Source organism: Trachypithecus francoisi, unplaced genomic scaffold (assembly GCF_009764315.1).
Source record: "Trachypithecus francoisi isolate TF-2019V2 unplaced genomic scaffold, Tfra_2.0 Lachesis_group17, whole genome shotgun sequence".
In the NCBI taxonomy this organism is placed as follows: Eukaryota; Metazoa; Chordata; class Mammalia; order Primates; family Cercopithecidae; genus Trachypithecus; species Trachypithecus francoisi.
The window spans coordinates 50,889,747-50,913,610 of record NW_022681462.1 but is presented as its reverse complement, the minus strand read 5'-3'; the positions used below and the strand labels follow the sequence as shown (position 1 = coordinate 50,913,610).

The following is a 23,864-nucleotide window of genomic DNA, read 5'->3' as shown; positions in this document are numbered from 1 at the left end:
ACTGGGAGGGACTTAGAACAGGCACTTCCTTTCCCCTACAAAATGGACAGTGAAGAAGAAAGACACACAAGGAAGCTGAATCTCTTGTTAAATCAAGCACTAGATGTAAATGTAAGCTAGAATTCCATTTTCTAATGTGTTTCCATGTTGTTCTGTTTATTATGATTTTCAGGTTGTTCCACAAAAAAACTCCTTTGGACATATTCTACAAGAAGTGAAGAGGAATTTATCTTATTTTGTGATTTACCAGAGCCACAGAAATCACATTTCTGCCACAGAAGTCGACTCTCACCAACACAAGTCCCTGAGCACCTGCCCTTTATGGGTAGTAAGGACCTATCTGATGTTCAATGGTACCGACAACCTTCGAATGGAGACCCATTAGAGGGCATTAGGAAAAGCTATCCTCACATCATTCAGGACAAATGCACCCTTCGTTTTTTGACCCCAGGGGTGAATAATACTGGGTCATATATTTGTAGACCCAAGATGATTAAGTATGTTCCAAATGCATTTCTATCTGAAAACATTTCCAAATCTTCTATTATCTAGACAAAATGTCTATGTTCACAGGATCTTGTTAATTTCCTAGGAGCCCCTACGATGTAGCCTGTTGTGTCAAGATGATTTTAGAAGTTAAGCCCCAGTCAAATGCATCCTGTGAGAATTCTGCATCACATAAGCAAGACCTGCTTCTTGGGAGCACTGGCTCTATTTCTTGCCCCAGTCTCAGCTGCCAAAGTGATGCACAAAGTCCAGAGGTAACCTGGTACAAGGTAAGAGTGAATTCTCTAAAATTAATGTAAGAGCATTGTTTTCACGGTATCATCTTCATGGGTTTTTTTCATGGAAAACCGTGTTTGAGAATCTGGGGTCTACAGCTTCTCAAAAACTGGTCCTGTGCCTCTGCAGGAGATCTGACTTTCTAAAATAATTGTGTCCCCTGGGAAGCCACAGAGCTTGATATTCTAATTATTAGAGGCATCCTTTTGATCAACACTAGAAAAACTTCTAAAATGCAAGTGTACTACACATGAGGTTAGACATAAACCTACTAACATCTGCTAATGTAGGAAGATAGGTTCACTCATTTTCACTGTCTTCGGAAAGCAACAGGCATTGCAAAGGGGAAGGGAGCATCCAACACATAAGTCTTGAAGGGTTTGTGAAAGATAGGGAGCCTGAAATACATTCCCAAAAGGACAGCTCTTGGAGGACAGTTAGGACAAATCCAAGGTGGACCTCAGTGACAGATGTCTTGCACAGGTGAGATGATGGAAAGGAGTACAGTGCTAAGAGAAAAAGGGAACAAGAGCAAGTTTCACAATGACTTTGAGCTATGAACCACATGTACGTGAACTCCCATAACAGAAGAACTTCATGTTTCCATCCTGTTTTAGAGTGTTTCCAAGTGCTACCAGATAACGAAATGCTGCCTAACCCTCTCCTCCAGCAGGGCCCCCTGTCAGTTGACTCTTGGGTGGTGGAATCCAGGAATAGAATCTAAATCGCTTCCTACAATTGCGATAACTATTTGAAGTCCAATAATTTGTCTTCAAAATTATGCACAATTTTGTATTCAACCTCATAATATATGTGTTTGTTAATATAAAAATATCATTCTAAATTGCTACTGATTAAAGTCAGAAAGATGAGTTATGTTTATTTAATGGTTTAATGCATCCCAAATTTTAACGATGAGAGTCTCCTGGGGATACAGTTACCATGGTATGAGGAGACATTTCCCTACTTGATTCCTGAGACCCCATGCTAATAGGAGGACAGATGTTATCACATCCTTTACAGAAATAAATATACAAGGAGGACGAATGGCATGGGGTACGGTCTCACATTTGTGTTTTTATATGACACTGAAAGAATGCTGGTCTCAATAAAACCCTATTTTCAGAAACATTCATTTCATAACCTCTAAAATGAGGTTAGTAAGAAGAGCCAATAGTTTTGTTCATTATTTTCACTTCTCTCTCAAGAACAAAACTTCCTTTAGTTCAAAATATCTGTCATCCAGGATGGCAGCTGTCTTGTCTTGGTGGGCTGTTCTCAGGCCAGTAAAGCAGTCCTGTCCCCATTATTTCAGATGAAAATGTGCTTGGCTTTTCAATGATCATACACCTGAAGTGAAAGTTATGAATTTTTACTTTTCAGGCGAGCACAAGTTGCATAATTGTTTCCAGCTATCTGCAAATATTGCTTTTATAAACTAAACCCTAAAACTGCATGACATTCACAAAAGGAAGCTCTGTTTCACTTCCCTGGGGCTTTGAGTGCAAATGTCAACAGGTGTTTCATGGTGGACAGGCAGCTACCCTAAGAATAGGTGAACAATGGCTGTTATTAAAATTGTACCTCTGACACAGATTTGAACAGGTCCTGGTTTTGTGAATTACACATATGTGCTTGTGCATTCACACACATACATGCATACACAAGCACATAGTAACCTGGAAATCACAGACCTATTGGCAGTAGTACATCACTGAAAGGGATGGCATTAGGCAGGAAAAAACACCTACTGCCTTTTTCCTTCATGCTAACCCCCAGATTCTCAGGTGGTGGGTGGGTCATACGTATGACCCATCTCTGAATAGAAGAAGCTGACACTGGATGAGAGAATGAAAACATGGCTTTAATGAATTCAAATGAAACTGCTGACCGGGGATATACCCACCAGATATGCAGAGTATACAACTGAAATAAATCCCTGGGCTTGGAGTCTCTGGAGCATTCCACAATATTTTTCATTGACAAATTAAAAACAGGCAGACTGTTTTGAAAAGCTAATTAACACATACATCACCTTGCTTATTTTTTGTGGACAGGCATTTGAAACTTACCTCTTAGTTATTTTGAAATGTGCAATACAATATTATTGGCTATAGTTACCTTGCTATGAAATATGTCTGAAAACTTATTCCTCCTATCTATCTGAAACTTTGTACTCTTTGACCAGTATTTCCCTATTCACCCTCTTCTCCCCACGGACCAAGCTCCCACTAATCATCATTCTACTCTCTACTTCTATGAGTTCAACTTTTTAAAGTTCTATATATGAGTGAGATATTGCAGCTTTTCTCTTTCTGTGTCTGGCTTATTTCACTTAGCATAGTTTTCCAAGTTTATTCGTGTTTGTCCCACATGATGGAATTTCCTTTTGTAAAGGCTAAATAGTATTTCATTGTGTACGTGTACCACATTTTCTTTGTTCATTCCTCTGCTGATGGACACTGAGGTTGATTCCATATCTTGGCTACTGTGAATAGTGCTGCAGTAAGCATAGGAGCGTAGTTAACCCTTTGCCGTATTGATTTCAATCTCTTTGGATATGTACCCGAAAGTGGGATTGCTGAATCATATGGTAGTTCTATTTTTAGTTTTTATTGATGAGCCTTCATAGAGTTTCTTATAATGGCTGTACTGATTTACATTTGTACCAACAGTGCGTAACAGATTTTTTTTTTTTTTGTAAAAGCCACTCTAACAAGTGTGAAGTGATATGTCATTGTGGTTTCAATTTGTGTTTCTCTGATTATTAGTGATACTCAGCATTTTTTCATATAGTTATTGGCCATTTGCATCCTTTCTTTTGAGAACTACCTTTTCAGATCTCTTGCCTATTTTTAAAATGGGCTATTTGTTTTCTTGCTAATGCAGTGTTTGATTTCCTTATATATTCTTGATATTAACTCCTTATCAGATATATGGCTTGTAAATATTTTCCCCATTTGGTGAGTTGTCTCTTTACTCCATTGATTGTTTCCTTTGCTATGCAGAAGCTTTTTAATTTTATGCTATATCATTTGTCTATTTTTGTTTTTGTTGCCTGTGCTTTCAAGGTCATATTCAAAAAAATATTTGCCCATAACGATGCTGTAGAGCTTTCCCCCTATGTTTTCTTTTAGAAGTTTTACAACTTTAGTTCTTATATTTAATTCTTTAATCGATTTTGAATTGATGGATCATATGTGCTATGAGATACAATTTCATTCTTCTCCCTGTGGATAATCAGTTTTCCTAACATCATTTATTGGAGAGATAATCCTTTCCCCGTGGTGTGTTCTTGGCATGTTTTTTGTTTTTTTTTTTTAATCTATTAACTGTAAATGTGTAGGTTTCTTTCTGGGCTATCATATTCCATTTGTTGATGTGTCTGTTTTTATGCCAGTACCATGCTGTTTTGATTTAAACGGCTTTGCAATACATTTTGGAATCAGGGAGTGTGAAACATCTAGCTTTGTTCTTTTTGCTCAAGATTGTTTTGGTTATTTGGGGTCTTTTGTAGTTCCATATGAATTTAAGGGTAGTTTTTTGTATTTCTGTAAAAAATAACAATATTGTGATAGGGTTGGTTTTGAATGCGTAGATCACTTTGAGTAGTAAGGACATTTTCTCAATATTAATTCTTCTGATCTATGGACACAGGATACCTTTATATTTATTTGTGTTTTCTTCCATTCCTTTTGTTAGTTTTTTTTTTTTTTTTTTTTTATCATTTTCAGTATATAGGTCTTTTACCTTCTTGGTTAAATTTATATCCAACTATTTTACTATTTTGGTTCCTATGGTAAGTGGGCTTGTTTACTTAATTTCCTTTTCTGCAGACAGTTCATTATCAGTACAGGGAAACACTACTGATTTTTATATGTTGATTTTATGTCCTGCGATTTTAGTGAATTCTTTTATCACTTCTAACAGTTTTTTGGTGGAGTCTTTAGAGTTTTCTACAGATGAAATCATGTCATCAACAAATACAGACAATTTTACTTGTTTTTCTACTAAAATGCTTTTTATTTCTTTCTCTTGCCTAATTGCTCTGGCTAGGACTTCCAGTACTATGATGAAAAGCGGTGGTAAGAATGCACATTCTTGTTTTGTTAATCTGATCTTAGAGGAAAAGATTTCAACTTTTCACAATTGAATATGACATTAGCTATGGATTTGTCATATATGGCCTTTATGGTACTGAGGTACATTCCCTCTCTGCTTAATTGGTTGAGGGTTTTTACATGAAGGGTGTTAAATTTTGTCAAATGATTTTTCTGCATCTATTGAGATATGGTTTTTATCTTTCATTTTATTAATGTAGTCTACCATATTTATTGATTTGTGTGTATTGAATTGCATCCCAGGGATACATCCCACTTGATCATGGTGAATGATTCTTTTAATGTATGGTTGAATTTGGTTTGCTAATATTTTGTTGTGGATTTTTGCATCTGTATTTTTCAGGGATACTGGCCTGTAATTTTCTTTTCCCTTTTCTGGCTTTGGTATCAGTGTGATGCTTGCTTCATAAAATTAGCTTGGAAGTTTTATTACTGATTCAGACTCCTTATTCATTATTGGTCTGTTTAGATTTTCTATTTCTTTATGATCTTGGTAGGTTGTATGTGTCTAGGAATACAGCTGTTTCTTTTAAGTTATTCATTTTATTGGCATATAATTGTTCATAGTAGTTTCTTATAATCCTTTGTATTTTTGTGATATTGATGGTAATGTCTCCTCTCTCATTTCTGATTTTATCTATTTGAGTTTTCTCTTTTTCCTTAGTCTAGTTAAGAGTTTGTTGATTTTGTTTTTAGTTTTTTCAATAAACCAACTCTTAGTTCTATTCATTTTTCCTATTGTTTTTCTCATCTCTATTTCATTTATTTCTGCTTTTATCTTTGTTATTTCCTTTCTTCTGCAAACTTTGGGCTTGATTTATTACCCTTTTTCTAACATCTTTTGGTGTATCAGTAGATTTTTTATTTGAAATCTTTCCTGTGTTTTGATACCGACATTCATTGCTATACATTTCCCTCAGGACTGCTTTTGCTGCATCCCACATGTTTTAGTACATTGTGTTTTGACTTTTGTTTGTCTCAAGTTATTTTTTAACTTCCTTTTTATTTCTTCTTTATCCCATTGGTTGTTTAGGTGCATTTTGTTTCATTTCTGCATATGTGCATGTTTTCCAAGATATTTTCTGTTTTTAGATTTCTACCTTTATGCCGTTGTAACCCAAAAAGATACTTGATATGATTTCAATTTTCTTAAAGTTTTTAAGACTTATCTTGTAGCTGAACATATCCTTCCTGGAAAATGTTCTATGTGTACTTGAGAAGGATGTGTATTCTGCTGCTGTTGGATAGAATGTTTTGTATATGTCTGTTAGGTCCATTTGGTCAAAAGCATAATTCAAGGCCAATTTTTGAAGTTTATTTTCTGTTTAAATGAGCTATCCACAGTTGAAATTAAGGTATTGAGTTTCTTACTATTATTGTATTGCAGTCTTTCTCTTTCTTCATTTAATAATTGCCTTACGTATTTAAGTGCTCTAATGTTGGGTGCCTATGTATCTACAATTGTTATACCCTTTTAGTGAATGGACTCTTCATTATACTGTGATCTTTCTTGTCTCTTTTTATAGTTTTTGACTGAAAGTCTATTTTGTCTGATATAAGTACAGCTATCCCTGCTCTCTGTTGGTTTTCGTTTGTATGGAATATCTTTGTTCATCCTTTCCCTTCTAGTCTACATGTGTCCTTATTAGTAAATCTCTTGAAGGCAGCATATAGCTGAATTTTTAAAAACCCATTTAACCTTTAAACGTCTTTTGATCGGAGACATATTGTAAATATGTCTTACATAATATTTTATGTAATGATAAATATTAATCATTACATAAATATGTCTTGATTAATCTATTTACATTGAAGGTAATTATTGGTAGATAAGCACATGCTGTTGCCATTTTGTAACTTATTTTCTGTGTGTTTTGTAGATTTTTTTGTTACTTTTTTCTCTGTTGGTATCTTCCTTTGTGTTTTGATGGCTTTCTTTGGTGCTATGCTTTGAATCTTTTGTATTTGTGTTTTGCACAACCACTACACGTTTATGTTTTGTGGTTACTATGAGGCTTCCATAAAACACTTGTAACAGGCTATTTAAGCTAATAACAACTTTATATACAAAAACTACACTTCCATTTCCTCTCCCCTACCTTTTATGGTTTTGATGTCAAATTTTACATTTGTTGTAGTTTCTATTTGTTAATGATTTATTACAGCTAGGTTTGTTGTTATTAGTTTTGTCTATTAACTTTCATAGTAATGATAAATGGCTTTATGTACCACCCTTACATTATTAGAGAATTATGAATATGACTATGTATTACCTACTACCATTGAATTTTTTACTTTCATATTTTTTGTTATTAATTAGCAGGCATTCATTTCAGTTTAAATAATTCCCTTTAGCAATTCTTAAAAGTAGACCACGTGGTGATGAACTCCCTTAGCTTTTGTTTGTCTGGGAAAGTTTTAATTTCCCTCTCATTTCTGAAGGACAGCTTTGCTTTGTTGGCAGTTTCTTTGGGTTTTCTTCCTTCAGAACTGAATATATCATCCCACTCTCTCATGGCTGATAGAGTTTCTGCCGAGAAATCCACTGACAGCAATATTAAGACTTTCTTGAACATGGTAAGTTTCTCATCTCTTGCTACTTTCAGTATTCTTTCTTTGTCTTTGAATTTTTGACAATTTGATTATGATGTATCTCGGTAAACCCCTTTTGGGTTGAATTTGATTAGCAACCTCTGAGTGTCCTATGCATGAATATTGTCTTTCCCTAGATTTGGGAAATTTTCAGCCAGTATTCCCTTAAATACGCTTTCTGACTTCTTTTTTCTTCCATCTTCTAAAATTCCTATTATGTGATTCTGAGTTCCCTTGAAGGTGTTCCATAACTATAAGTCTTTTTCATTCTTTTTCTTTTTGCTCCTCTGACTAGATAATTTCAAATGTCATCTTTGATGTCGCTGATGCTTTCTTCTGCTTAATCAAATCTGCTGTTGATATTATAGTTCAGGTATTACATTCTTTATCTGTAGGATTTCTTTATTTTTCAAATAACCACACTTCAAGGAGAAGGATTTCTATTTAAATTTTTTTTTTCTGTTTCTCTATTAAACTTTTCATTTTGTTTGGGAATTGTTTTTAACATTTATTTTATTTTTTATACATATTTTCTTGTGGTTTCCTAAACTACTTTAAGAGGATCATTCTGAAGTTTTTTCAGTCATTTCTTAGATCTTTACTTCCAATTTCATTATGATAGCTTTATTAGTTTCTTTTAGTGGTGTCATATTTCCTTGATTTTTCATAATCATTGGTCCTTGCATTGGTGCCTATGCAGTTGAGGAAACAGCCACCTCTTTTGGTCTTTGTAGATGATCTTTGGTGGTAGCAGACCTTCACTATTTAGTCTAGTCTGGGATTCCAGGTGGGCTAGTTGGTAGCAATCCCAGATAAGCAGACTTTGGTGCTGAGTTTTCTAGGTGGGCTTGGCTGTTTTCTGTGCACTGAGGTCAAGTGGAATTGCTTTCTGTGCTTCATGTTCCAGTGAGACCACTTTCTGAACTCTATTCTAAGGTTGAGTGGCTGGCTGGGCTCTGTCATTGCCTCTGATCAGGCAAAGCTGCAGACTGTCTTCCCAAATAGTCTGCAACTTTGCCTGATCCGAGACAGTCACAGAGCAATACCCTTCTGTCTTCCATTCACCCACAATATGAAGGAATTGCTTAATTAACTAAAAGGGCACTCAAATGCCCTACATCTGGCTGAGAAATACTGTTGTTAGAATGTGTGGTTCAGCAGGACAACATGCCAGGCTGTGAGGCAAAGTGAGTTCTCTGGGATTGCTACTTAGCAATTTGGGATGGGCAGGGGCAGAAGCTAGGCTACACAGATGTGTGTGGGTTTGATCTTACTTCTGGGACGGGGATAGCCTTAAGCAGAGCATTGAGGCTTGACTGGGTTGCCACTCACCTTCTGGGTCTGGGTGGGGCCAGCTGCTCCCTCTGCAGATAATTGCTGACCTGTGCTTGCCTTCTGGCCCGGGGAGGGCTGCAGGAAAGTGCTGGGGCCCAGCTGGGTCACCATGCTTGGAGATTATTAATTAAAATATTTAATGACTGAAAACGTCAGAATTAAAGTGAGTTATTTATTATTTATTCTACTAACTTTTTCTATATATTTTTCTAATTTCTAAAAATGTAATGAAAAAACAGCCTTGGCGTAAACAGACTTCATCTTAAATAAATAATAGTTACATTTAATGTAACAGCATTTTATGATCTTCAGCTAAGCAAATCCTTGACACAAGTCAAAATTATAATGAAGGGCAGTAGGAAAATCTCTTCTGTATTGGCCTAGGGCACCGAGATATGAGTTTTGACAACATTGCTGTGACCTCCTGTTAGTAGGACTTGCGCCTTGCATAACATTTCCATTGGTGTTTTAAGACAATCTAACTCGGCCGGACGCGGTGGCTCAAGCCTGTAATCCCAGCACTTTGGGAGGCCGAGGCGGGCGGATCACGAGGTCAGGAGATTGAGACCATCCTGGCTAACACAGTGAAACCCCGTCTCTACTAAAAATACAAAAAACTAGCCGGGTGAGGTGGCGGGCGCCTGTAGTCCCAGCTACTCGGGAGGCTGAGGCAGGAGAAAGGCGTAAACCCGGGAGGCGGAGCTTGCAGTGAGCTGAGATCCGGCCACTGCACTCCAGCCCGGGCGACAGAGCGAGACTCCGTCTCAAAAAAAAAAAAAAAAAGGCCGGGTGCAGTGGCTCAAGCCTGTAATCCCAGCACGTTGGGAGGCCGAGGCGGGCGGATCACGAGGTCAGGAGATCGAGACCATCCTGGCTAACACGGTGAAACCCCGTCTCTACTAAAAATACAAAAAAAAAAAAAAAAAAACTAGCCGGGCGAGGTGGCGGGCGCCTGTGGTCCCAGCTACTCGGGAGGCTGAGGCAGGAGAATGGCGTAAACCTGGGAGGCGGAGCTTGCAGTGAGCTGAGATCCGGCCACTGCACTCCAGCCCGGGTGACAGAGCGAGACTCCGTCTCAAAAAAAAAAAAAAGAAAAGACAATCTAACTCATGCCACATTCTCTTGCCACACTTCTGACATGGCTGCTGGGTTGATTTTAAGCCCTATGTGGCATGGAAGCTTTTGTTTGTTTGTTTTAGTGATAGAATCTAATTCTGCTGCCTAGGTTGGAGCGCAGTGGTGTAATCACAGCTCACTGCAGTCTTGAACTTCTGGGCTCAAGTGATCCTCCAGCCTTAGCATCTCAAGTAGTTAGGACTACAGGCAAACACCACTACACCCAGCTAATTTTAAAATTTTTTTGGTAGAGAAAGGGTTTCACTATGTTGCTCAGGCTGGTTTCGAACTCATGGTTTCAACCAATCCTCCTGCCTTGGCCTTCCAAAGGGCTGGTATTAGAGGTGTGAGCCATCATGCCAACCACAAAGAGGTTTGTTTTTTGAGATGGAACCTCTGTCTTTGTTGCTTAGGCTGGAGTGCACTGGTACAATCTTGGCTCACTGCAACCTCCACCTCCCGGGTTCAAGCTATTTTTGTGCCTCAGCCTCTCGAGTAGCTGAGATTACAGGTGTGGGTCACCACACCCAGCGAATTTTTGTATTTTTAGCAGAGATGGGGTTTCACCATGTTGGCCAGGCTGGTCTCGAACTCCTGACCTCAGGTGATCCACCTGCTTCGGCCTCTCAAAGTGCTGGGATTACAGGTGTGAGCCATCATGCCAACCACAAAGAAGTTTTGTACCTGTACCTGATACTTTTTCTCATTTCCTGGTTCTTGTAACTGGCACCTGTTGGCATCCTGTGGGCCTAGTGCTGTGGAGAACTGGTGAGCATGGTGAGACTGGCTAGATACAAAGATGAATGTGTTTCTAAATAAAGAAGAAGGTAATTTAATGAGCTTCTAGATAGGAAGCAGATAATTTAGATTATATTTCTCAAAACTGTTTCCAGGGTTGAAACATTGGCCTGTTTGATTATTCTCACTATGAACATTTCAGAACTCTGAAGATCTGGACAGCTTTCTAACACGTGTTCAAAACAATCATCTATATGCTGTCTAACCAACACTGAAACAGAGGAAGCATTACCTTCCTTGTTCAGAACAGAATATTGCCACAGCTCACAGTTGTTTTAGCTTTGGGACAGCCCCATTATATGACTGATTTATTCTGAGTTGGAAGGCAAGTGTTTTCACCAAAACTGAAATCAAGCCAGTTCTATTTTTGTTTGTGGAGTAGAATTTGTAACTTATGTTCATAATATTATATTTACTTCTGTTAAATGATAATTTGTTGTTTTTAGTTCATTCTACGTCTCAAGAGGTTGGAATTCTGATTTTGAATGCTGACATATTAGCCATCGCACGCAGGTTTGTGAGGCATGTAGATGAGATCAGCGTGATATGTTCTCACTCAAGCCCCTGCTAAAACTACTGACCAGGCTAGCACCAGGGATAGAGTGCTCTGCTGTTGACTCCAGTTTGATCCTTCTAGTTGCATATGATTCATTCATCTGCAATGCAAGGTGCTGCTTAATTAACTAAAAGGGCACTCAAATGCCCTGTATCTGATCATTCAGCTCACAATCTACCTTTGGTTTAACAGAGAGATCATGGGAATATTTTTCAAATGACTCACTATAGCAAAGATACTCTGTGTCTGCTGTACTCCTCTGAACCTCTGGTCTATTCAATTGTGGGCAACAATGAGATTACCTTGATATGATTGTTGTTAGCAACCTGGCTGATATTAACCATCACTTCCTTTTCTAAGGGTTCATAAACCATCCGTTAAATAATTAACTCAAGACTTTCACTGGAAATTGACATCTAGCCCATTATCAATAATTTCCATAATATACTCCAATATATACCTTAGTATACTCCATAATATACCTTAAAAGATAAATATTCATTAAAAAAATCTATCGGCCCGGCGCGGTGGCTCAAGCCTGTAATCCCAGCACTTTGGGAGGCTGAGACGGGCGGATCACGAGGTCAGGAGATCGAGACCATCCTGACTAACCTGATGAAACCCCGTCTCTACTAAAAAAATACAAAAAAAAAAAAAAAAAAAAAAAACTAGCCGGGTGAGGTGGCGGGCGCCTGTGGTCCCAGCTACTCGGGAGGCTGAGGCAGGAGAATGGCGTGAACTCCGGAGGCGGAGCTTGCAGTGAGCTGAGATCCGGCCACTGCACTCCAGCCTGGGTGACAGAGCGAGACTCCGTCTCAAAAAAAAAAAAAAAAAATTCTATCAATAGAATGTTGTTAGTTGATAACTGGGGCAAGAGACTGCAACTACACTTAACAGGAAAGAGCAGCATAGACAACAGAAACATAAAAGCAAAGGGATATTCAGTGAATGGTCACACTGAATGGCTCACTGTGATGGGAGCTGAGAGTTCTTGAGTGGTTTAATTAGGACTAGAATGGAAATAAAGGTTGTTGGTTGCTTATGATGGTTACGGGGACCTTGTTGATGTGTTTGAACTTTACGAGTGTGAGTCCTGATCCAGGACAGGACAGAAAGAAGTGGAAACAGGAAGAAGGTGGCAGATGCTAGTGATATTTTCATGTAATAAAATGAAAGATTAAAAGCTTTGACTGGGAGTGTGTGTAAAATAGATGAGTAGAATATTTGGAGTCTTTCTGGCTCAACATATGTTCACAGTATTTACCAAGTTAGAGATAGTAGTAGTAAATTCAATTAGGGGCAGGAAAGCTGTGATGAATACGGACCTGGACACAATGAGTCTATGATAAGAAACGTTAAAATGGACATGGAAAACCTGAAATGCACCAGGGAGAATGGGCCAGGGAGGAGAGTGAAAGAAATGCAGGTCTTTGGAGTCTTCCCAGACTAGGTAGTGGAAGCCCAGCTAGGAGACCCACTGTGTTGCCCAAATCCAGGACATACCATTCCCATAGAATAACACAGTGTGCATGATGCTCACTAGCTGTACTGGTGGGTAGTATAAGAAATCGATAATATTGCAGTATAATAACTGTGTTCTTCTCCCTGTTTCACACATACCTTTAAAAGTCCTTTGCAGTGTCTTCAGCTTTTTTTTTATTTTTTTATTTTTATGCCTCCATTTGTTTGAAGACTTACGGACACTATTCATCCGGATTCACAGTGGTGGATGTTCCTGTTTCCATATTCTGTTCATGACTGCTTCACATATGAGCAAAACCAAGAGTTCCCTGTGCAGCTGCATTAGCCTCTCTTTGTCCTATGAGGATGATCTGTAATTGTATTATTAGAATGGGTTTCCCGTCATCCTTGGCATAAATTGCTTCTCCCTAATTTCTTTTCTTTGATGTTTCCTCTAGGTTCCATTCCATAAAGTCTTAATGATACACACTAAGCCTCACTTACCTTTGTATGGGTAAAATGATGTATTATTCCCCATCCTCCCCTGTGGCTTAGGTGAGGTCTTAGGGATGGCTCTGTGTCCTCCCTCCATCACGTTCTCATGCGATTTATGACATGCCTCTTCCCCAAATTCTGATCTTTGTATGTTATCACTGTGTCCTCTGAAGCTTTATCTTTGAATTTCCCCCTGTGTTTTAAAACTTCCTTTGGAAAAGTTCCTGATTCTTGAGATCACCTAGTATATATTTAGCCTTGTATACCACCACCTCTTGGCCTTGTTTTGCTTCCTGTCCACAGCTGCCCTTCTCTGGCCGGTCGGTCCCCACCCTTAGTCTCCTTTCCAGCCTACTGGAAATTCCTTCTTGGACCACAGGAAACACACTAGGGATGTGACGTGGGGGAATCCCAGCTTCTACCAGTAGGCAGGCAAAGTGGAAGGGAAATTCTTCAATCAGAAAATGAAACTCAGAACCAGAAAAAAATGAGACTGATTCTCAGTGCTCTCACTTACCAGCTTTGTCAGAGAGAGAGAAAAAAGCCACTCACGTTCCAGAACCTCTGTTTATATAAGTATTTATTTATAAGTATGTATCTGTTTATATATGTAAATATATACTATATATTATATATGTGTGTATATATATGTATGTGTGTGTGTGTATATATATATATGTGTGTGTATGTATACACAGACACATTAAAAATTCATTTTGGTGTCAGCCCTTAGAACACTACATGTCTTCTAGAATACTCTGAGGGCTCCAAGTCACGCATGCTCTGGGAAGTCCTATGTTAAATAGCTCTTTAGGGGCTGATCAGGTTTGGAGGTTCGAATCTCTCCTTTTTGCACATAATGCAATTGTATTAGAAAATGCCTCTTGTTTCAAATATACAAGCACAGTTTTTGCACACAATGTCTTCCGAGCTTGTGGGATACCCTTATCTTGGATTGACCTTCTTCCTCCCTGTTCAAATTTGTAAGATTTTCCTTTAGGTATGTATTTCATACAGTTTTTCTATGGCAAAAATTATCTGCTTAAAATATCTTTTGGATTAGAATGGAAAACTCCTCTCTATGACAAGGAGCAACCGAATCGTAGTGGATGAAGTTTACGTCTATCACCAAGGCACATACGTATGTGATTACACTCAGTCGGATACTGCAAGCTCGTGGACGGTCAGAGCTGTTGTTCAAGTAAGAACCATTGGTAAGTGAGATTTTTATCTCAAGACTGAGATCTGAGAGCCAAATTAAAATGATCTTCTTGTGACATAGTTAGTTTTTCCTCTTAGGGAAAAAAAAGGATAGTCATACACTTGTCATCACGTAAAACCTTTCATGTGGGCAAACATCAAAGTTGCCATCCCCCAAGGAAGAAGAAGGTCTGAAACAGGTTCAAATTCTCACAAGTTGGGTTGTCCATGAATACGTCCCTGATTTGCTTTTGTAATAAATTTTAAAAATGTATTAAACATTTCACACGGAGAAATATTGTGACATCCAGGTACCTATCACCAGTTTTAACCATGTTACAATTTTCCCACATGCTGAAAATCATGATTTTTTTCTTCAAAGAAACAAAACATGGCGAAGACAACTTGAGGTCTATGATCCTATTCTCTTCCAGGCCTTTGTTTCTGCAGTATAGTCACATCTTGTCATTTATATCATTTCCATTTATGTTTTTATACTTTTTCTACATACGTATGCATCTATTAATAAAATAGAATATTGTTTGAGTTATGAAATATGTTTGTGTCATAAACACTTGGTATTATATTAAATTATTGGTCTGTCAATGTACACACCCATTAGCAGAAAATGCCCTTTATTCCCAAATAATATTTGGTGTTATCAGACTTTATGACTGGTGTTAAGTGGAGCTTCTTTTTTGTTTGTTGTTTTCTACTCCATAGTATACGTCCCTGGCTAACATGAGGTTGAGCAGCTTGCTATATGTTTTGTGATTCATTGACTTTCTTCTGCAACTTGTCTATTTTTACCCTAACCTTTCCCTTGGGTCATTCTTACTAGATCCGCCAAGTATCAGCTTGAATCAACTATGTGATAGAATTAATTTCAATGTGGCCTAAGAAGTCAAAACATAAAAGAGCCAGTCACTCATGCTTTATATCAAAGAGCTACAGAGTGGTTGATGTAGCTCTTAGTTAAGATATTAATCTTCTTTTATTACAAGATACAAACCACACGGAGCACCCCAAGACCAAGTGAAACTCTCCTGCTCATTGCACCCTCTAGCATTCAGAATTATTTTATATTACTTTAGATTAGATCTTACATAGATTTCATTTTATATTATTAGATTGCTCCTTGAAAGAGAAGTTAGAATTTGAATACCCCACTCGCACCACTTTTCCCCTCCAAGTGATGTGTAATTGTACTTTTATTCAGCCATCACTCAGCTCCTCAAATTCTTCATGGTATAATCTGCTTTTCTCTCACCCAAGGGACACCTTGCAACATCTGTTGCACCTATTTCAGTCAAGCCCTCTCTGTCATCATCCCTGTCTTCCTCATTTAGTCATTCATTCTCGCATTTATTCATTTCCACACAAATATTTACTGAACACCTAATATGTGTCAGGCTTGGAGCTAAGGCTGCAAGAATGAGTGCCCGGATGCTTCTGGCCTCCAAGAGCTTTCCATTTTGGGAAGAAGAAAAAGGTGAAGCAAGTATTACAATACAGTGCAGTGAGAGAAAGGAACACTATGGGCACATGGAGGCCCACCAGACCCAACCTGGGGAAGCCCGCTCCAAGTGAGAACTGACGGATGAGGACACACCAGCTCAGTAACGGTGGGGGAGCTTCCATTCCAGACTGAGGCAGCAGCAAGCTGATGTCCAGGAGATAAAGGAGAGCATCTGGGAGCAGGACTGACATCACACTCTTCTAATACGTGTGAGGTGTTATGAAGGAACAATGGGAAGGCATTGAGGGTTTTAAGTGGGAGAATGTCATGACTGAATTTGTATTCAAGATAGATCACTTTGTTTGCTGGGTTGGAAGTGGGTTTTTAAGAGTAAGAATGGAGGCAGGGAGAAGAGTTAGGAAGTTCTGTGATCAAGCAGGCAGTTGCTGATGGGGATCTGAACTAGGGAGTGGTAGAGGGAATGGAGAGAAGTGGATGACTTTGGAAATGTTCAGGAGGTACATCTAAAGGATTTGGTGTTCAGGAGCAAGGAAGAAGGAAAGCAGGTGTCATGGATACAAGCCAGCCTTTGAGCTGGTCAAGGAGGGAATCTGCTGACAGAGCACATCAATACAGAGGATGAGAGCAGGCACAGTCATGGAGCAGCAGACTTGACTCGTGGTTAAACTATGCCTCTGCTTGTGCTGTGAATAGACCTAGTAGAGGTGATGAGAAGTGGCTGGACTTGTAAGTCAACAGAGCATGATGATGGTTTTTACGTAAAAGGTAGGATAAAGAGAAGAATCAAGGATGTTTTTGTTTTCTGCCCTGGATAAGTTAGGGAATGGTGGCACCATTTAACGAGACTCAAAAAGCTGAAGGGAAAGAGCATTTGAAGAGCAGATTAAGTATTAGGCTTAAAAGAACTTAGTCATCCAAGGCATGATGACAAGTAGGTATTTGGACAAGCCAGTCTGGAGAAGTTAGGGCTGGAGATGTGAATGTGAAGATGGTCAATTTTTACATAGTATCTGAAGCCAAAGAACTGAATGAGATCACCTAGGAAGTGAGTATAGAGACAGAAGGGCCTAGAGCTGAACCCGGGAATGCTTGAAGAGGTGGAAAAAAGGAAGACAATCCTCAAAGGGAATGGGAACATACATCAGCAAGTGAATATCAGTGGAAGGGTGGCGAGAAGAGCAACAAAGAAAGTGAAATTGATGAGGTAGGAAAGACATAAACTCAGGCACCAAGACCTTTCATAGGGAAGAGGCCTAGAGGGTAAACTTAATACCCAGGGGTATCAGGAGGAGTGAAAGAACACTAGGAGAGGACTAATAGTTAAGAGAGACACAGAGGAAGGGACAGGCACAGAGAAGCGAATATAGTGGTTGAAGGAAAGCAGTAGAGTACAGGCACATGGAACCAAAAGAAGAGAGGGTTTCAAAGAGAGCATGGCCAACAGTGTCCAATGCTGCTAAGAGGTAAAGTAGATGAAACTTGATTATGCCCAATGGATTTAGGTGCATGGGTGGCACTGGTGAGTTTGGCTAAAGCAGTTTCAGTGGAATGATGGCGGCAGAAATCAGATTCCATACGAGGTGAGCGGGTGGAGGGAATTAGCACAGAGAACTGCCTTTCAAGAATTTGGCTGGGAAGGAAGGAGAATAAGTGAAGCTGGGGATATAAGGCAGGGAGCGTTTTCTCTTTTTTAGGATGATGAGACTGAGCATGAATAAATGTTGATGAGAAGAAGCCCAGAGAAAGAGAGAGAGAAGGAAAGAGAGACAAGTTAAAAATACAGGACTGAGATGGTGCAAAGGGGAGAAGGAGGATTCTGAGAAGTAAAAGTAGATGATGTCAACAGCAAAGACCCTGAATTTTTCTTTATCCAGAAAAAGACACAGCTTTAGGAGGAAGTTTGACAGTGGAGGCATATTTGAAAGTTTGTGGCAAGAAGTTGATTGATAAAATAGTTAATTAAGGACTGGACTGTTTATTTTGAAATAAACCATGAGTTAAAGGATGGAGAGGTAGACTCAGATATGCTTGACTTGCACAGTTTCTCGGGCAGATTCTCCTTTTGGTTCAATGACTCAGCCAGATGGCACCACAAAGAAATCTCGTAGGAAAAGACAGGGATAGGAGCTCAAGTCTGCAAGGGGCAGGATTAGTATGAAAGAAAATACATGCAGGAGGATATGGATCAATTAACAACTAATGTTCTACCAGCACCCACAACCTGATGTGGCAGTCATTCTAGGGGGAAGCTTTTTACATGGAAACCGGAATTCCTAAACTTACAGATAATAGGTAAAATTTGAAGACAGAACCCTAAGACGTTTAGATCAAAGTGTGGCTGTGCACCCAAATCTTCATCAGGCAGGCCTTCAGACTTCTCAATGCAAATAATAATCTTTGTTTTCATCTTCCAGTGGGAGACACTAAACTCAAACCAGATATTCTGGATCCTGTCGAGAGCACACTGGAAGTAGAACTTGGTAAGCTGGGCCTCATCGCCTTTGAATGACATTGTGCTGCTGGGAGCAGGTCTAAGTGTGATAGAAGGAAAACAGCATTGGGATTTCTAGTCAAACAGAATTGGGTGTGAATTTTAACTTAGCCATTGACTAGTTTTGTGACCTCGCACAGTTACTTCATCCTTTAAGCCTCAGTACTTAAATCTGCAAATAGCTATCATAAAACTGACCCTAAAAGATTATATTGCAGGCTGGGTGTGGTGGCTCATGCCTGTAATCCCAGCACTTTGGGAGGCTGAGGTGGGTAGATCACTTGAGGTGAGGAGTTTGAGACCAGCCTGGCCAACATGGTGAAACCCCATCTCTACAAAAACTACAAAAATTAGCTGGGTGTGGGGGTGGGTGCCTGTAATCCCAGCTACTCAGGATGATGAGGCAGGAGAATCACCTGAACCTGGGAGGCGGAGGTTACAGTGAGCCGAGATTGCGCCATTGCACTCCATCCTGGGTGACAGAGCGAGATTCCATCTCAAAGAAAAAAAATATATTCAGAAATAATGGGCAATGTATGTTAAGTAGCTGGAGCATAAAACATGATCAATAGATTTTTATCCTTTCTTAACTTCCCCCAGGAACAGGTAGTTTTGTATATGTTGGTTAGATCTATCAGTTATGACTACAAATTCACCAACCTGAGTAACATTAACTCTTACGAATATGACATTTAGTCTGGCCTTTAAGAGAATTGCAGTAGAATTCTACAACCCCTGCTCAAACAATTTGTATTTCAAAGTAGTGTCTTCTTTGGGGTTGAGGAGAAATCGACTTCCCTGTGGTCTCATTTTATTTTGTCAACTTCAGTAACATCTCTGTTTTTCTACACAGACAAATAAGAATTGTTGTATTTAAAATAAAATGCTGTTTTCCTTTTAATAATATAAATATTTTCTAAAATGCTACTAAAAGATATTTTAGAAAGAAATGTAAAACTACATATTATGATATAAGATCACTAGGTGGCAGGAGTGGTGTGTTCTGACTCTAGAAATAGCACTAGCTATATGCTCAACATCACAGGAGTGGAAGGAAGGAGGAAAGAAGGAGGAAAAAATTAGATTAATTCAAATAGTCAAGTTACATATGTATTAGTGAATTATCAGGTATTACCAGTGGAAAAACGTTAAGGTGCGACGATGAGTTTTCAAATGGAGCTCCTAATCATTTCATGGTTAAATATGAAGTTTGAGGCAGAGCACATCCGAATATTCCTCATGGAAAAAAATCGGTAGAAAAAAGTTAGTCTCGTAATATGCATGTCCATCCATAGTGAATTATTCAGAAAAGTTGCTTAATATCAAAATAATTTTTTATTTAAACCACGTGCTACAATAACGTTATGGTTTTTACTTAATAAACAAATACTGGATAGTAAAATTGTCTTTATGGACACACCTTGTGCTTCAATAGTAGTGTAGAAGACCGGGCTGATCTCCGAAACTCCTCATTTTCTTAGTTTTTCTTAGTGTCTCCCTCAATCCACATAAGAACCCTTAGTGATATAATCATGCTCATCTTCATTTTAAGAACATATGGTCATATGGTTGAGATAGAAGGATTGCCCATTAGAACAAATGTACCTGGTTTTATGCATTTCTGAAGGAGAGATGTGTAGACGTTTCATTATTTCTGGCACACATATTCTACCTGCAAACCTGACTGTATCAGGAAACAGCTCCTGGCGACATCTTCCTCCCAAACAGGACAAAGTGTTCTCACCAGCTTCCTTCTTGTTTTCTCTGGCCTCTTCATTTTCAGGAAAGCCTTTAACTATTAGCTGCAAAGCACGATTTGGCTTTGAAAGGGTCTTTAACCCTGTCATGAAATGGTACATCAAAGATTCTGACCTAGAGTGGGAAGTCTCAGTACCTGAGGCAAAAAGGTAAGAAAAAACCTCACGGATTCTGTTCTCTGCAATTCAGAAGAGATGCTTTTACCTTTAGAAACGTCTAAAATAAACAGTCGATGGTGTAACCACGAGCACCGACTAGTGGTGAAAATAAAAGTACAGAAATGCAAAGTGCAAAGGGCCATGGAATGAAATATTCAAGTTATTTTAAACCTCAATTTGTAGACACAGTTTGACATGGCTGCTCTCAAAGTTAAGCTCTTGAGCAGACAGGTGTACTGACCCAGACTGCTTGGACATAAGTAATACGTCCAAGAAATGGGAGGAAATGCTGCCTACTCTCACTCTGTGTTTCACCTGTGCCTCCCGTTTAGAGAGTGGTGGATCCAGGGATCCAGATGTGTGGGGTAATGAACAGTCTGGGAAACATCCAGGGGAAACGGCATCATAATAAGAAGTCTGACAAAAATATGTGAAGTGAGGAATACCTGAAGCAACGTAACCCTGTAAAAGAGGATCACAGGAAGGCTGTCTGTCTTGAAATCCTTGGAGGGCTCTCTGCTTGAAGTCCTTGGGAGCTATTATGCTGTTTGAGAAATTTGACTTGGTTTCTTGCTCTCTGGGGCACAGAACCCAGATCAGTGGTTAGAATTTACTGGTGAGATATTTTGGCCAGTAGAAAACCCTAGCTATTTGGAGCTATCCAATCACAACAAAAGTTGACCTCCAGTCCCCAGAAGGATCAAAGGGCCTGGATCCAATGATGTCCAATTAGACATATCTCTAAAGGATGCATTCCATGATTTTTCCAAGATGTGACCCAGCGTAAGAGTCTATGCATTAAGCACCTTCTTCTGATACTTAATAGATATCAATAAGCAAATGCAATATCATTTTGAAAAGCATACGTCATTACAACAAAAGTACAGAACAGGTTTTGGTCACAACAATAAAATTTAGCAAGAATTTCTAAGATCAGGAAGGTCATTGGGGCCATCTTAAGCTGATATTGCATTAGAATTCACAGTAAGAGAGTGTAGTCAAGAGAGTATGCTTTGACATCACCCACCCTTGGGTTTAAACCCATTTTCTATCTAGTGGCAACATGACCCTTAGCCCTGTGAGCCTACATCACCCCATTGATAATCTATGGATGATAACCTGCACTTTGCAAGCTCACTGGGAGGGGTGGTTACAGCAGAGGTGTTGTGCCTATCAGAATGTGTGACAGGTAGGAAGCACTCAGTGAATAGGAGCTGGCACCGTGGTCTCAGAGCAACACAGCCTAAAACATCTTTCACAAACACAAGATTTCTTAACACAAAGATGGATTGTAGATTGGTAACTTCAGAGAACTCAAATTGTGAATAAATGCCAAGACTCCCAACTTCCTGGGTGGAGCAGCGTGGCACAAGCCCAGGAATCAGGCTGCCCATTGCCTGCGGTGTGGTCTGGGGCTGCTCACCTACCTTCTCTGCCGTGTCCTTGTCGCTGGCCAAGGCCATTATGATCCTATTATACTCTAGGGCTCCTGGAAGGTGAGAAATGGAGGGCATTAAAGTCAATATTTGGTGCACAGAAGAAGTCCATATTTGGTACACATAGTAAACCTTCAGTAGGAGTTGGTCATTTTAAATATTTTTCTTAAGGTATTGTTATTATCTATTCTCAAGGGGAATTCTTAGAGTAAGGACGGCCAGATGAGTCTCACAAGTAAATAATGTCTTAGCGTGAATGCTTAGAAGAGTCAATAATTGAGTCAAGAATGAGCCCTTTTTGACCGTCTTACATTCTCGTGGTATCTTCTTGTACTATTGATCTCACAGTTCTCTAAACGTCAAATTGTTGGCTGCTTATACGCGTTCCAAATGCTACAAATGGGTGCCAATGTATGTTGTTGAATGGAGCGGTATTTTTTTCTCCTTTCTCAGTATTAAATCCACTTTAAAGGATGAAATCATTGAGCGTAATATCATCTTGGAAAAAGTCACTCAGCGTGATCTTCGCAGGAAGTTTGTTTGCTTTGTCCAGAACTCCATTGGAAACACAACCCAGTCTGTCCAACTGAAGGAAAAGAGAGGAGGTAAGCCCAGAAGGCTGCCCAGGATGCATGAAACTGCTTCCACTTGAGAGGGAAGGAGTTTTCCTAGAGAATAATAATAATGATGACAGCGATTACATTTTCTAGATGACAGACACTGTTCTAAGCAGTTTCCTTGTGTCAACCCACTTAATACCTTGACCAAAGCCACACAACTAGTAAACGGCATATGATTGGTTTAGAGCTAGTTCTTTTAAGTAATACTCTGCGTTTGGGAGGCTGTGTTGGAAAAGCAACTCTTTCATGAACTCATTCATTCATGCATTCATTCTACAATAGCTACAGGGTGTGCCCAGAGTGGCAGGCATTGTGCTAAGACCTATCTCCCTTTCCAATTTTTCTTTCCTGGCTTCCAAATCCAGAGGACACGATGGGTTCATGTTCTGATGAACGGAGAATGGAAGAGAGAAGGAGTAATCTTGTTCATTGTTCAAAATGGTGTGTGTATATCATGGATTTTTTTTTTTTTTTTAAAAAGCTGGAGTAGAAATTCTAGGTAAGGAATAGCATTTAAATTTCTTTAAAAAGATGCCCAGAGATGAAATTGATATCATTCATTCCTTTAATTAATAGATAACTATAGTTATAAGCAGGTTTGAATGTTTCTGAGGCTTAAACAAGACGAAGTGTGTTCTGGCCTGTAGTAAACGCTCTGTTAAGGGCATTTTCCCCTGTGGGAGTATGCAGGAGATCCCTCATGTCAGGTAAGCCAGATGGGACTCCTGGTCTCAGGAAATGTAGGCTGCAGTAGGAATGATAATACAGGACAATAACTTACATTATGCAATGAGAGACATGTAAATGGATTATGTGGAAGTTTACGAGGGTAAACAAATAAAATGAATATGCTAAGTTTCCTAGGCCATCCTGATCAGGAACTGCCCATTCCCCTGGGGTCTCTAGTGTTTATTGTAAGACAGTACTCAAAATGTGATTTTTTAAAATTTTATTTTAATAGGTTTTGGGGGTACAGGTGGTTTTTGGTTGCATGGATAAGTTCTTTATCTAAAATCTTTAGATTTTTGAGATTTTGGCATACCTGTCACCCGAGCAGTGTACACTGTACCCAGTGTGTAGTCTTCGATCTCTCACTCCCCTCCCACCCTTCTCCCTCCTTCTCCAAAGTCCATTGTATTATTCTTAGGCCTTTGTGTCCTCAAAGCTTAGCTCCCGCTTATAAGTGGAAATACACGATGTTTTGTTTTTTATTCCTGAGTTACTTCACTTAGAATAATGGTATCCACCATCTTGGCTAACAAGGTGAAACCCCGTCTCTACTAAAAATACAAAAACAAATTAGCCGGAGGTGGTCGCAGACTCCTGTAGTCCCAGCTACTCCGGAGGCTGAAGCAGGAGAATGGCGTGAACCCCGGGAGGCGGAGCTTGCAGTGAGCCAAGATTGCGCCACTGCACTCCAGCCTGGGCCACAGAGCGAGACTCCGTCTCAAAAAAAAAAAAAAA

At 39.3% G+C, this 23,864-nt stretch overlaps 1 protein-coding gene across 2 annotated transcripts in view; it reads left to right on the top strand.

Moving 5' to 3' along the window:
- IL18RAP (interleukin 18 receptor accessory protein) overlaps nt 1-23,864 on the top strand; it is a 33,583-nt gene that overhangs the window by 3,918 nt on the left and 5,801 nt on the right. For both annotated transcript variants that reach the window (XM_033175599.1, XM_033175598.1), the window contains 6 exons: nt 173-497; nt 593-776; nt 14,321-14,471; nt 18,352-18,417; nt 20,212-20,335; nt 22,234-22,385. In XM_033175599.1, coding sequence (XP_033031490.1) covers nt 173-497; nt 593-776; nt 14,321-14,471; nt 18,352-18,417; nt 20,212-20,335; nt 22,234-22,385 — 1,002 coding nt within the window. The remainder of the gene's footprint in view (nt 1-172; nt 498-592; nt 777-14,320; nt 14,472-18,351; nt 18,418-20,211; nt 20,336-22,233; nt 22,386-23,864) is intronic.